The sequence below is a fragment of the Vombatus ursinus genome, unplaced genomic scaffold (assembly GCF_900497805.2).
Source record: "Vombatus ursinus unplaced genomic scaffold, bare-nosed wombat genome assembly UNPS02014802.1, whole genome shotgun sequence".
Lineage (NCBI taxonomy): Eukaryota > Metazoa > Chordata > Mammalia > Diprotodontia > Vombatidae > Vombatus > Vombatus ursinus.
Window position 1 is genome coordinate 5,998,972 of NW_020954580.1, and position 14,653 is coordinate 6,013,624.

Here is a 14,653-nt window from a genome sequence, read left to right on the forward strand (position 1 = left end):
CTTTGACAGTTATGCCTTTCTTAATGCAGGTCAAGACCCCATTAACTGTTCTTGGTTGCTATATAATACTGTCGACTCATATTAAGCTTGTATTTTACTAGAAACCCCAGATTTTCTTCAGACAAGCTGCTTTCTAACCATGTCTTGCCCATCTGACACTTATGAAATTGATTGCTTGATCTCAAGCTTAAGACTTTACACTGACCGCTATTAAATTTCATCTCATTCAGTTCAGTTTGAAGTTCTACCACACCACTAATTCCTTCCCAGGTTATGGGAGTTCCTGGTTTCCTTTGAGGGTGGGGGGAAATGACTGATGTTGAGTATATCTTCAGAGGCCAACCTGCACCCACACATTCTAAGAAATACACAGTATTAGTCACAAGCTTCCAGACACTCAATCTCTCACATATAACCCCATGGTCAGGATCTCACCCCCTGTCCATTGCCTCCTTTCTCTCCCCCCTCCAAAAAAAAGCACACACAGAGAAACTAATTGGGAGGGATCTGGTTTTCTCTTTATCACTCAAGGAACTCCCATCACACGAGGGTCCCACAAAAGGCACTTATACGGAGCTATATCCTACACCAACCCTGTCCAATCTTCCCTGCCCACCACTCTAGCTCCTTGCTTAAGAGAAATAAGAAAAAACTCTGATATGTATTGCCACTCTGACTCCCCCTTGGCACTGGAAAAGGCCAGTGGGCTGACCTTTGGGTCTATCTTAGAACCAAGGGGATCAGGGTGGGAGGGAGGGGGCACAGTCTCTGGATTTCTTGGGAGCTACCCCCAATGAGCAAGCATAGAGGAGTTAGGGATAAGGGCTGTATGGCTTAGGTTGGCACGAGAAAAAAAAAGTTTGGTCTGGCCACCAAAATTCCTGACATCCTAATAGCCCTGTGGGGAAACTTTGGGACCAGGAGTCTGCTGGGAAAGAGATCACCTCTGGGCAAAAGGGGGATTCCCACATAGTCACCTTAAGCCAGACCCAAAGCAAGGGGCATATGGAGAATGGACAGATAGAAGCAGGTATTGAATTGCACTGAGCTGAGGGATGCTCCCTCCACCCCCCAACCCCATGCAGATGGGGAAAGAGAGACAGGAGATACCAGAGGCTCTCAACTCCACCCCACTTGGGGCTGCAACCAAACCTTTCAGCCAAATTAGCCACCAGGGGTATATGGGGAAACTAAGGGTGCACCAGACTTAGCTCCGGAACTAGTGGGCCCGGAGCAGGAGTGGAGCAGGGGAATGAGGAACTGGAATCCCCAAATCCCACTCGCTCCGTTCAGAAAATAGCAATTTAAAAAAATGTAAAAATCCTTTCCCATCCCACTCTCCTTTACCTCTCAGGTCCAAGGACCAGAAGAGGGATAAGGAGTGACTTCCCACCCTTTCAAACTCCCTGCCCCTTTCCTCTAAAAATCTATATACACATATACATATTTATATGGCACGATGTAGGGCTGGGAGCCCTGGTCCCCAGCCCCTTTTCCCTCCCCTCCCCCAGACACCACCTGGGGACTGAAAGGGTTAGTCACACCCAAATGGCTGCTTCATTTGGCCTGGGATATTAATGGTTAAGGCAGACGTGAGAGAAAGGAGGGGTGTGTGTGGGGGACGGGGGGGGGGGGGGGAGAAGGCAGGAAGAACTAGGGGAGAATGGGCCTCCCAGGCCTGAGAATGTTACATTACTGAGGGGATTCCTGTATTTGCCCCCTAGCCCACCCCATGCAGACCCTAGGGGTCAGAGGCAGTATTTGTAGGTCCTTTTCAGGTCTAGGGCAGTAGGCCCTTCTTTAATATGACTCAGTTTCCCCATCTGTAATAGTCATCCTCCCCCTTTTAAGAGGGACTAATTGAAAGAATCCATTTCAGAGGGAGAGTGTGGGAGCTGCCTGAAATCAAACCTCCCCTCCCATCCTTCTCAACTGAACTGTTTTTAGGGAGAAACCTGCTTTGGGGACATCTCCTATATTTTTCCTTACCACCCCCAACCTCTGGGGAGAAAGGGCTCTGAACAAGGCACTTTGCATCCAACCTTGCCTACCAAGAAGGGCAGGCTGGGGGGGAGGGGAGTGGCAGTTCAGGGGGTTGAGGCACTGGGTCACAGAACAAGAACTGTTACCCTCTACTCCCCTTCCCCACCTCCCTAAGAAGGGTCCCCAACATTTGGCAGCAGAGAAACTCAGCAATACTGGAAGAGAGGAAAGAGAACAGAAGGGTAGGGGGTCCCCACCTCCAACCTTAACCCCCTTCCACAGTTCCATTTCTGGAGCAGGAGAGTATCTAAGGCACTGATGCTTGGTACTAGAGGACCCAGCCAGATGTGGAGGGAGTCGGACAAAGGAGGTGAAGCCTGAAGCCTGAGGTCATCTTCGGTCTTGCCGCTCCTTTATCTCTCTGATCACCCTCATCCACTCCTCCCATTCTGGATCTGGTGAGGTGGGCTGGGCTGGCTGGTGGCAGTGGTAAGGGGATAGAGTCCTTCCCCATGGCACTGAATTTAAAAATTGATTCGTTCCTTTAAAAAAAAAAAAAAGGAAGAGAGTGACAGGAAGTTCAAGTGTGAAGAGAGTGAATCAGCTTCCATGATGCTGAGGTGGGGGCTCAGGGGTGGCGAGTGCCTGGCCAGACCTAGCTCTGTGAGACAAGCAGGGGGCCTAGGAGCTGGGTGACCAGGAGGGGCACCAGCCCCACCCCCTACTAGCTCTCAGTCCTCTGTTGTTTGAGCACCGAGTAGACATCATCAACACGGCTGAGCCTTTCAAAGAAAGGAAGGAGGTCCTGTAGCTCTGTGTCGCTCATGTTGTCAAACCACGAGGCCACTGGTACCTAAGAAGAAGGATGTGAACCGTGGAGGAGGGTGAAGGCTACTGCAGGGATCCCATTCCATTGTTCCAGTCCCACTGGGTCAACAATCCCATGTCACCCTGTCTTAAGATGGTGCCTGGAAGGGTCCATCCAGAGTAGGGAAATCCATTGGCGTTTCTTCATCAGCCCTGCTAATCTCCAAATCCTTTGTCCCACCTTTGATCCACTCCTCCGCTCAGTCCCAAACTCCAGGAGTCTGACTCTTTCCTCCCCTCCCCAGCGATCCCTCATACTCACGGCATTGTCTGGGTGGAAGACGTAGGAGGCTGGAGAATTGTCCAAGATGAGCACCCTCCGAAGGTCCCGACCCAGACGGCTCAGGTCTTTGACGTAGTTCCCTCGGTGGAAGACGCAGGACTCTCGAAAGAGCCGGGCCCGAAAAGACCCCCACTTGTCCAACAGGTCAGCAACAGGGTCTGCATACTGGGAGGGAGTGGGGGGGGGGTCAGAAATGGATGGCATGATGTATAGCATGTTACACTTGGTGCAGGGAAGACCTGAGGTTTCAATCCAGCCTCAGCTACTAGCTAGTGTGGGCAAATTACTTAAACAATAACAAACAATAATGTTAAATAATAACATTTGTCTCACAGGGTTGTTAGGAGATCAAAGGAGATAACATAAAGTGCTTTGCAAACTTTGCAATGCTACATAAAAGCTAGCTATTATTACTATTCTTACTATTATTGTTACTATTAATTACTGTTATTGTAGTAGGAGGGCTTGAAGGGGAAGTTGATATCTTTACTTCAGCCTGACTAGTGGTGAAGAGTGATGGGGATCCTAGCAAAGGGGGACTCAGGAGAGAAGTCCTAACTCTTATACGCACCCACCTTATAGAAAAAGGAGGAAGGAAGGAGTGGAGGCCTGTCCAGGGAGCTGCCCTATAGCAGTGAGGGAAGGGGTGGGGGTGAGTTATGAAGGCAGGGGCTCACCTTGGCCAGGCTGGCTGTGAAGAGCACACACTCAAACAGCTCCCCCATCCGCTGCAGGAACTCGTCCACATGGGGCCGTTTCAGCACATAGACCTGGGGGCAGGGTCAGTGAGGGGACTGGCCTGGCCGAGAAGGGGAAGACTTTCCAGCTACCCTCCCATGGGAACTGAAGGTGGAGAAGCCCAGAAACGCTAGCTGATCTGAAGGTGCAGGGACCAAACTTCCCTATTCTCCACACCCAACACTGCCACCATGACTAATTCTCTGATTCTACCTGTCTCATAGGAGGAATGAGGTCACATTCAGATTGCTAGGGGAAAGGCCTACAGGTGGGGTAGGGGCACAGGACAGGGTACCCTAGGGCCCTCCTCACCCCAAGCGATGCTGGGTACCGGCCCCCGAACCAAGTAATGGAGAACAGGCTGAAGAAAAAACAGCCTATCCTGGATTACTTGAAACGGGTCCCGGCCACAGGGTGGGGTGAGAGGTGAGAGGAGGGCAGAGATTTGGAAGAAGAGAAATAAGCAAAAGGCCCTAGACTTTCTCAATAGAGCCAAAATAAGAAAGCAGCTAAATAGCTGTTCGACCTTGGACCAAGTCACTTCCTTCCCTTCATAATCTGTAAAATGGGATGGTTGGACTAGATCAAACATTCTAATCTTTACTGTGTATGGTGAAGTTTACACATCCTTTCTCAGAATCATGTTTTTAAATGCACAAGACAAAACTCACAGGATTACAAGGGACATAAATTAAACTGTTTAGTACAATTATCAAAATAGAAAAAAAAATTATGGACCCCAGATTAAGGACTCCCAAACCTCCACCCCAAACTCTGTCATACCCAAGGCCCCTTCCAGCTCTAACATTTGAGAGAATGGTGGGAAGCGAGGAGATCCTAAAGTCTGACAGCCTCAGAAATTCAAAGGAAACCAGTGAGTTTGGCTCTTCCCTGCCTTCTTACCCTTCCGCCCTCCCCCACCCCCCTAATCCCTGCCCTTGACCCCATGGCCCTCCCCCATCCACTCACCTGGTGAACCATTCCATCAATCTCCACAGGGATGATGAAGTCTGCATTGTTCACGGGCTGTAGGAAATGCAAAAAGGCTGTGGCCGAGTGACCGAGTGACTGAGCTCTGGCAGTGGGGCCGAAGCACACTTCCAGCCACTCCCTCGGAGACAGCGGGAAGGAAAAGGAGGGAGGGAGAACAGGCCAGCTGGCAGGGGGGCATAAGGAGCTCCAGCCCCAGGACTTTAGAGGGTGGTGGGAGGGGTCGTGCTGGGGCTGGGAGGGTCCCAAAGTCATAATCCAACCTTAAATGAACTGTGCACCAACGTCTCATCCAGGTCAATGACCACACAGATTTTGCCCAAGTCCTGGGCTTTGGCCTCAGGAAGAAGATATTTAGCCGGTGCCTGTTGGGAGGACAAAGGGGGACAGGTAACAGGATGGCTGTCCACCAAGAAGCAACAGGACAAGTCAATGTCCCCAAATGCCTCTTCTTCTATGCCTCAGTCCTGACTTCCCTTTTTATTAGTGTGTTTGTGTGTGTGTGTGTGTATGTGTGTGTTTTTGAGGCAATTGGAGTTAAGTGACTTGCCCAGGGTCACACAGCTAGTAAGTGTCTGAGGCCAGATTTGAACTCAGGTCCTTCAAGGCCAGTGCTCCACCTAGCTGCACCACCTAGCTGCCCTAGCTGCCCCTCAATCCCTACTTCCTAAAGAACACTTCCTCAGCTGCCCCTCCTCAGGAGAGCACAGTGAATTGTCCCAGATGGAAAATCAGATGCCCAGGATTCTGGTCTTGGCTCTGATACTCACTTCCAGAAGACCTGGAAGCAAATGATTTCACTTGTCCTCAGTTTCCTCATCTGTAAAATGCACAGTTATCTGCCCTATCTTGTCTTCCAGGGCTTCTGGGAGGATGAAACTACAAAATGCCTGTATCCCCCAAGCCTTGCAAATGACAATGACAACAATAATAAACATCCGACATTTGTAAAGCACTTGAAGGTTTGAGATATAGCGTATGTTACTTAATTTGATGCTCATAATGAGGTGGTTTTGGCACAGAAAACTGACCTTCCAAGAGTACGGAAGACCTGGGCTCAAATGCCCCACTCAGTCACCCAATGACTGACTGAGGCTGTGGGCAAATCACTTACCATCCCAGTGCTTAGTAAATTCTGTAAGACTAGACATAAAACAGATAGGGCCATTGCACATTGCTGGAAGGGCTTTCCTCATTCCAGAGCTCTCTGTGCCAAGGAAAACACAGATCTAGTCCCTATCCTTGATCCTTTGAGCCACTCCTGTGAGGTAGGAATAAACGTTATTTTCCCATTTTGCAAATGAGGAAACTGAGGCTTCATTAAAGTTAAATGACTCATCTAATTAAATGCATCCATTAAGTATGTGGAATACTTAGCCACCATCCACTCTATTATATTAAAGCTAAGGCTAGGCACTTAATGATTATATAGCTGAACTGAATTCTATGAAAGCAATTTGAAAAGTTGAGAGCGGTATACAGGTTCTATTACTCTAATGATTAACTCAGGGGCTCACATGGTCAGGAGGCCCAAGGCAAAACAGCAGCTCTAATGTTCTTAGTTGTGTGACTCTGGGCAAGACATCTGACCTCTCTGGCCTCAGTTTCCTCATCTGTAAAATGGCAATAGTAGCACCTACATGCCCTACCCTCCTCAAATTGTTGCAAAGAAAACCTGCTGGGGACAGCTAGGTGTGGAACTGGATACAGCACTGGCTCTGGAGTCAGAAGGACCTGAGTTCAAATACAATCTCAGATACTTACTAGCTATGTAACACTTAACCCTGATTGCTTCATAAAAAAAAAAAAATAGAAAGCAAGCAAGCATGCTGGGAACCTTAAAAGGTTGTCTAAATGTAAGTGATTTGTTCATTAATAATGTGGTGATGGAGATGACAATAATTATATTGCCCCTTGAGGGGGCACCCTGACAGTTTACTGACCTTGGGAACAGTCCCATTCTCCTCCACCAGCAGCGGGGCATTATTGTTAATGGGCACAGGCTCTGTGTCGTCGTGACACAGGCAGCAAAACAGAGAATGGATAATTCCTTGGCTCCGGGGTTTTTTCGAAGGTGATGACGGCTGATCACCTGTAGAGTCCAAAGATCATACAGTGGGCTGGTCTCCTTGTGGACGGGAACACCAAGACCCACACTCAGCCCCACCCTTTGTCAAGATCGGAACACCAAAAAAGCCAGGATGCTTGGGGAGAATGAGGAAGGTAGCATGACGCAGTGGAATGAGTCAGAAGGTCTGAGTTCAAATACTGCTTCTATCCCTCTTACTATTAGCGCATAAACGGCCAAGTCATTTAACTTTTCTTTGCATATGTAAAAAGAGAGTTGGGCTCAGTGACCTGTGAGGTGTCTGCCAGCTCTAAATCTATGCTCCTATCAATCTAAAACCCTCCAAAAATCCCCACCTGGGCCTGAGGCACAAGTCACCTAACCTTGGAGCATTTCCAAGGATGCTAAGTTCCCAGCTGTCTCCTCTCTACTGAAGCCCTGCTTACTCCCTGGCCGCCAAGGAGGGGATGAGGCACACAGATAGCCACCAAATGGGAGGGGACAGTTGCCAGGCAAGCATTTCCTCAGTCAGACTTGGCTGCTTCCCACCGGTGGGGCTGAATCCTTGACTCTCAACCTGTGGGCTCCCCCTAAGGGAAGTCAAAGGAAATCAGTTCAGGTCAGGAAGTAGACCAAGATTTGAAAAATTATGCTAATGAAGAATGCGGCTTAGTATGAACCGATGCATCGACAAGATGACCCCGGTAACATAAGGGAAAACAACTTTGAAAGACATCAGAACTTTGAGGGAGAAATGGTGACACACATCAGCCGCCTCTTAGAGAGAAGCCATGGAATAGATGTGCAGAGTGGGACATTTGTCAGATACTGCCAAGGGGATTTTTTTTTTTTTACTGACTAGATTTATGGGTTAAAAGAGAGGGCTTGGGGGTAGGGAGGTGGATAGTTTAGTGTGTAGTGACAGAGAGATCAAAAGAAAGAAAAGAGTCTCAGTAAAACACTCAAAACAAAAAAGTTCAGAAGGGGACACAGGGCAATTTTATTACTACCTTCTTAAGTTTAAGATACATTTTTTAAAAAATGAACATAAGAGCTCATGGTTTTATACACAATCCTCATTCATTGGTGTATACTGAAGTGTTTTTGGGGGGAAAAAACAAATTTACAAGGGATAAATCAAGATGCCAGACACAGAGGTTTATGTCTCTAAGACTGGCTGACCCCAGAGAAGTAATATTATGTGATGAGATCACAGAATTTGAAGAAGGGACCATAAGCTCTTCAACTCAAAATCCAAATTCCTCATTAAAAGAAAAATTATTCTGAACTTAAATATTAGAAAAGGGCAGAAAACAAAAAAGATGATTTTATTCGAAACTGTGAATCTCCATTTCACTGCCTTTTTAAAAAGTATATAATACATTCTATACATTACTTTCAAAACTGTACTCCGCTCCCCTCTGAAAGTCCTTCTGTTTTCTTATGCATTAAAAAAATGTTACTCTGTTTCTTGGTATCACTACTGCTAATCTCCTCTACCACCACCCCCTTTAAATTAAAAACAGAAGGAGAAAAAAACCAAACCTTTGCTTGTCACAAGTAAACAGAGTCCACCAAAAACCAAAAATTGTCAGGTCCAAAAATCTATGGCTCTGCACCTTGCGTCAATCACCTCTGTCTTAATTTTATAAATGAAGAAACGGGTTCAGAGAGTGATTTGCCCAAGGATCAAATAGGTGGTAAACAGCAAAGTGAGAATTTGAACTCAGATCTGTGCTCTTTTCCCTATCCAAGGACAGATCTCCCTCTCTCTCTCTCTCTCTCTCTCTCTCTCTCTCTCTCTCTCTCTCTCACACACACTACCCTCGCTATTACCTCCCACCAACTCCCTTCCTGCCTTCTAGCTCCTCCCTCTGGACATTAGGGTTCAATGTCCACAGCGCCAGCTGGCACTAGGGGGGAGTCAGGAGAATAGCCAGACACTGGTGAGCCTGTACTCCGTCCCGCACCATCTGGACCGACACGTCTCAGTCCCTGTCCCCTCACGCTCCCCTCCCCTTAGGCCTGAAGCAGCTCTAACCTCCTGCACCCCTAGCTCACCGAACTTCGGGGGCTGGGGGTCTTCCCGCCCCTGCAGTTGGATAATAAGGAAGTTAGCTTAACCACCGTAGCACACACGATAACGTCAATTTCAATCCAGTTGGGAGACCCAGTCTCTGAATGGAACTCCCACTTCGATGCTACGTGAGTGTAGAAGGGTGCTCAAAGCAAGCCTGCTGGGGAGTGATAGAAAGCTGGGGGTGGGGTCGGGGTTTGAAAACAAGTGACGTTCTTCTGGTGTGTGCCGTGTATGCTCAGATAGGGTATCCCCCCACCCCAAATGTGCAGACCCAAGCCCAAGTTTCTGACTGCCTGATACCTCCCTCGCCTCACCCCCCTTGCTAGGGTACTATGAAATCTGCTCCAAGCTGGGCTGGGTGGCCCTAAGAAGTGGCTGGACTCAGAATCAATGCTTTCAAGCTCGATTCAGGAAGTGGGGGGAAGGAGCGGGGCGGAGCACCCCCCTCCCCACTCCACCCTGGCCCATTCTTAGATTAGCAAAGTACAGTCCCCTCTCACTCCTCGGACCCACAGCATACACCCCCTCCTCGTTACCACCCCAACCTGACACCCGGCTCAGAAGGGGGTGGAGTCTGAGTGGCCTTGATTCGCCCCCTCCCACCCCCCAAATATGCAATTCCCCCAGGCGCAGCCCGTTACTTCCCTAGGCCCCCAGCTGCTTGGGTTCAGTTCCCAGACTCCCGGGGTGAGGGTGGGGTGACACGGAAGAAGATCTTGTTGCCTCAGACTACCCCAGCCTCCCAGTCCCGCATCCCCTGCCACCTTCCACTCGCCAGCCTCAGTTTCCCCACTTTGGCTCAGCGAGAGCGCCAAAGGAGCGAAACCCCGCCCCAAGTCCCCAGAGCTGGTAGTTCAAACTCCCCTTTCCGAGCACTACTTGGTGCTTTGAGATCGTCCAGGAGAGATGGTACAGAGAGTGAAGGCGAGCGAGCGGCCCTTTGGCGTTCGGCCGGCCAGTGCACCCCGTCTCTTCTCCCCTCCCCAGCCCTGCACCCTTCCCTCCTCCAACCTTGCACCCCCTCCCCTCCCCCAGCCCTGCCTGCCCGGCTACCTTTCCCCCGCAGCGGACTCAGCGCCTCTTCCTTGCTAATCTGAGTGATGACGGCCGAGCTGTCCATGGGGCCAGGCGGTCTTGGGCCGGACTCTGCCCCCGTCGCCCGGCCCCCCCCCCCAGCTCGGGCCGGAATGGGGGCGCGGGGGGGGAGGGAGAGGAAGGGAGATAGGGATCCCCAGGAAATAAGGAGGAGGGGGGAGGCTCGAGGGGGGAGGGAGAAAAAACGGGGGGGGAGGGAGGGGGTGCGGAGGAAACTTTGTTACAACATGGAGTTTCCTCCCCGCGAGGCGGATACAAACATGGAACCCTGGCGCCGTTTCAAGGTTCCCCCTTAAAAGGGCGATGACTTCCGAGTAACCAGGTCTCCACATTCACGCTTCCTCCCTCTTTTTTTGGGGGGGGGGTGCCGGGTAGTTCCACCCCGACTGAGTTTAGAGGCGGAATTTAATAATTATTGATAGTTCAGCCGAATCAAATTCAACCAGCTCGGGGCTGGGCCCAAAGTACTGAAGATAATCTTACTATTTAAGTAAGGCTTTCTTTTCTCCCGAAGCATTCCTCACGTCCCAAACTCGTCCCCACCCCCTCTGGCAGGTATTGTTATTCCCATTTTCCTGATAAGGAAACTGAGACTCAGATTGGCCCAAGGGCACACAGTTAATGTTAGATTATGTTAGATTTAACCGTTGAACCGTTAGAACCTAGGTTTTCTCGATCCTAGTAGGTCCAGGAATGCCACAAGTCTATAGAACCAAAGGTCGTTGGATCTGGAGTAGGAATGTTTTCCAACTTCCTTGCAGGAAGAACGAGGCCCAGATATACTGGACACTCAAGCCATACTATTCAATATATTGATTTAACATATAATACACGAGTGGGTATCATATTGCTTGCTTTTTCAATGGGTGGGAGAGAGGCTGGAAGGAGGGAATTCGGAACTCAAAATTTTTTAAAAGTTTAAAAAAGAATAAAATTAATAGAATTAACAAAATATAATACACGAGTTATGTGATGGCAGTATTGATACTACCAGTATTCACCAGCATGGAGCCCCGAGGACCTCCCTAACTTCCAAGAAATGTCCAAGATTCTGTTAATTAATAATGAACATCTGTTCATATGATAATAAAAAATTGATTAATAATCAATGATAACAATAAATTAATAATAACTCACGTTTACATGGCACTTTACAATACTTTCCATCAGTGTCGATAATACCGACTGTAGTGTTTTCGGAATTTGAAAGGCTGTGTCTCAAAGCCCATTTGCCTAGGGGTGAGTCTATGTCTTGTGCGGTGTGGATTATATTTTCTTGTTCAGTCTTTTTTTCAGTCGTGTCCGATTCCTTGTGACTCCATTTGCAAAGATTCTGAAGTGGCTTGCATTTTCTTCTCCAGCTCATTTTACAGATAGGGAAACCGAGGCAAACAGGGTTAAGTGACTTGTCCAGGGTCACACAGCAAGTAAGTGTCTGAGGTCATATTTGAACTCATGAAGATGACTCTTCCTGACTCAAAGCCCTGGACTCTATGCACTATGCCGCCACCTAGCTGCCCTGTACATATCCACTCCTAGTTTTTATCCTGAGTTCTAGGTCTCTGATTGTCTCCATTTGTCTCTAATAGAGACAATCTCTGTCTATTGTTGTTTTTGTTCAGTCTTTTCTGTTGTGTCCGACTTTTCCGAACCCCATCCAGGGTTTTCTTTGCAAAGATACTGGAGTGATTTACCCTTTCCTTCTCCAACCCATTTTACAGATGAGGAAACTGAGGTAAACAGGGTGAAGTGACTTGCCCAGGGGCACTCAGCTAGTAAGTGTCTGAGGTCACATTTGAACTCAGGTCTTCCTGTACTTTACCCACTGCACCACCTAACTGACCTGGATTGTGTCTTAGGGGGTCCTTCCTCCCTAGGGGAGCTTCTGTGCCTTGATCTGAAAGTAGAGGGCCATGGGGCTCTGGGAGGCATTCGCTATGAGTGCCACCTGGGCACTTGCCCAGGTGTCATTTGCCTTGGATGAAGCCCTCAAGTATGGGGTGGGGGAGATCAAGGAAGATTTCTCTCCAGTGTGCTTATCTGCATTGAGGCCAGGTGCCTGACCTCCCTGGCCACAGGGACACCAGTGGGACAGGAGTAGTATCAGAGCTGGACCTGCGCCAACTTCCTCATTGGGATTTATTCAGTTGTTTGGTAGCAGTGTTGGGATTCAAACCCATGTCTTTTTACTCCAAATACAGGACTTTTTCACTTCACTGGGCTCTTAGAGGTGGACAGTCTGTACTTGGGCTGACGGGGTGGGGAGGGAGCAAAGGATATGACCTTTATCTGTTATATGAGGAGGATACAGGCAGAATTCCCTATCCTTATGGGGTTAAAGCCATTCACTTCTTGGGGCTGCTGAAGAGGGGCTTCCTGTCCAGGTATGAGTTCACCAGATGACCTCTAATGTCCTTTCTGGTTCTGCATCTCTGAAAAGATGAGATCTGGGTAGCAGTGACTTCGCTATCAAGGGCCAGTGAAGAGTCAGGATTAGCCACTAGATAGCGCTGTGGATAGAGCACTGGGCCTGGAACTATCTTCCCAAATTCAAATCTTTTTTCCCCTAATTGATCACCCTGATGGCTGGCCCTGATGGGTCTGGGAGACAGGGAGGGAAATTATGGCTATTGATGAGACAGGGGTTATATTTAAGGAAGTGGATCACAAAGACTTTGCTTAGAGTTCCTGGATGTTAATGAGGAAAGTGCTTTGTAAACTTTAAATTATAAAGCACATGATTTCATTGGCATAAGGAATTCCTGCATGAAGACACTCTTTTTACCAATGCAGTTTGGCACCTTCTCTGAAACATAATCTTAGGGAGTAAGTGACTTGCCCAACGTCACACAGTCAAGAATGTGTCAGAAACTGTCCCTGGCTCTAGAGATTAACTCTGGTCTCTACACCACCCTCCCTCCAAAACCTTAAGCACTACAAATGTGGAAGGGGTGGGGGGTGGGGGTGGGAGGGGGGGAAGGACTCCTTTCTTTGAACCCCTAGGGGGTCAAATGTAAAGAGAAACTGGGAGATCAACCTGCAGCAACCCATTTTCTAGCTGAACAAAGAAGACCATTGAAAGAAGAGCTGTCCTATCCTTCTTCAGCGGTCAGCCTGTGGAGTAAGAGGTGGTTTGGGGTTTCTTTCTTTCTTTCTTTTCTTTTCTTTCTTTCTTTTTTTTTTTTGCTGTAATTTGATTCTTGTATTTTTATTTAGATTTAGACAAATAAAAAGTTGATCTGGCTCTATCCTGTCTCCAATGACTAGGATGGATTTGGGGGGGGGGTGTGGAGGAAGGAAGGAAACTGATTTTGGTTGTTCCTGCATCATCCCGGCCCGGTGGCTAGAGTTCTGGGCTTGACATCAGGGAGAACTAAGTTGGAATCCTCCATTTACAAGCAAGTAGTTACAAGCAAGCTACAACCCTTCTGAACCTCAGTTTCCTCATGTGCAAAATGAGGGGAGGGAGAGACTAACAATACTGGATTTTTGTGAGAACTGAATTAAAAATGTATGTAAAATCACTCTGCAAACCTTAAGGGGCTTTACAAATCTGAGCTATTTTTATTACTGGAGCATAGAATGCAGGCAATTTCTGCAAAAAGATTAGTCCCCTAAGTGGGCAGTTTGAAAGAACTCTTTTCCTCCCCTCCCCCATTTCACCAGACTTCGTCCTATAGACCAAATTTTTATTTAGGAGCCACAGGGTGGAATGAATATCAGGTTTCTTGGCCCCCACGACTAGGTCTTCATCTCTGTGTGCCTCAGTTTCCCCGCTTTGGTTCATCTCCCTGGTGAAGCTTTTGCTGTCCCGATTCCTCTGCTGAGGTCAATTAATTTCAACAAACATTTAAATCCCTACCATGACACGTAAGAGGCACTCTGCTAGGTCCTGGAGCCTATGAAGGCAAAATAAAACTGGTCTTTGCCTTGAAAAAGAAATTTGCATTCTTTTGGGAGGAATCTACATGTACAAATGCATGAAGCTAATTTGAGCAGGGAGAGAGCTGTAACAACTCTCAGAAATCAGGGAAGCTTCCAATAGGAGTGGCCAAAAGCCCAGCCTCAAAAAAAGTTAAGGACTCATGAGACAGAGATGAGGCAGACGGGGGCCTATGGAAAGTGAAGATGGAATGCTGAATTACAAGAACCAGGAGGCCAGTTTGCGTGGAATTCAGAACGTGTGAAGGGGAGAAATATGATATAAGCCTGGAAGAGGCTGGAGGTAGATTTATAGAATTTACACAGCACACTGAAAAGTTTGGATGTTATCCTAGAGACAGTAGGGAGCTACAGAACGTTCTTGAGCTCGGGTGGGGGTGGGGCGGTGACTTAGCCAGACGCAGTATTTAAAGACTAATCTGGCAGCTGTACAGAGGATGTATAGGGTAACGTGGCAATAGGACAAATACCAATTAGGAGACTGTTGCAGTAGTCTGGTCCAGAGGTGATTAGAGTCTCAATTAGAGTGGTCATGTGGAGTCCCCAGCCAATCAATTAGATCTGGCAGTTTGTTGCTTCTAGTGGAAAGGAGGGAGAGGGAAGGGTA

At 48.2% G+C, this 14,653-nt stretch overlaps 1 protein-coding gene across 3 annotated transcripts; it reads right to left on the reverse strand.

Annotated features, from left to right (window-relative positions):
- Window positions 1-493: 493 nt before the first annotated feature.
- CTDSP1 (CTD small phosphatase 1) lies at window positions 494-10,208 on the reverse strand. 3 transcript variants are annotated; one of them, XM_027873585.1, is made up of 8 exons: window positions 10,063-10,148; window positions 7,313-7,519; window positions 6,805-6,953; window positions 5,125-5,226; window positions 4,841-4,897; window positions 3,811-3,903; window positions 3,113-3,298; window positions 2,532-2,836 (listed from the first exon to the last, which is right to left on the reverse strand). In XM_027873585.1, exons 2-8 carry the CDS (start codon window positions 7,320-7,322, stop codon window positions 2,708-2,710), a joined length of 726 nt encoding a protein of 241 aa, XP_027729386.1. In that variant the 5' UTR covers window positions 7,323-7,519; window positions 10,063-10,148; the 3' UTR covers window positions 2,532-2,707. The 3 variants fall into 3 exon arrangements, with proteins under 3 accessions (XP_027729387.1, XP_027729386.1, XP_027729385.1); XM_027873586.1 differs by lacking the exons at window positions 2,532-2,836; window positions 7,313-7,519 and adding an exon at window positions 494-2,525 and having other exon boundaries at window positions 10,063-10,208; XM_027873584.1 differs by lacking the exon at window positions 7,313-7,519 and having other exon boundaries at window positions 10,063-10,206.
- Window positions 10,209-14,653: the final 4,445 nt, after the last annotated feature.

What these genes read in the sequence shown, in the direction of transcription:
- CTDSP1 (XM_027873584.1), bottom strand. Translation starts at nt 10,129, where the DNA reads ATGGACAGCTCGGCCGTCATCACTCAGATTAGCAAGGAAGAGGCGCTG. An exon ending in AGAATGGGACTGTTCCCAAG is followed by an intron (nt 5,227 to 6,804) that starts GTCAGTAAACTG and finishes TCCTCCCAACAG; the next exon opens with GCACCGGCTAAATATCTTCT. An exon ending in TCACAGCCAGCCTGGCCAAG is followed by an intron (nt 3,299 to 3,810) that starts GTGAGCCCCTGC and finishes ACTCCCTCCCAG; the next exon opens with TATGCAGACCCTGTTGCTGA.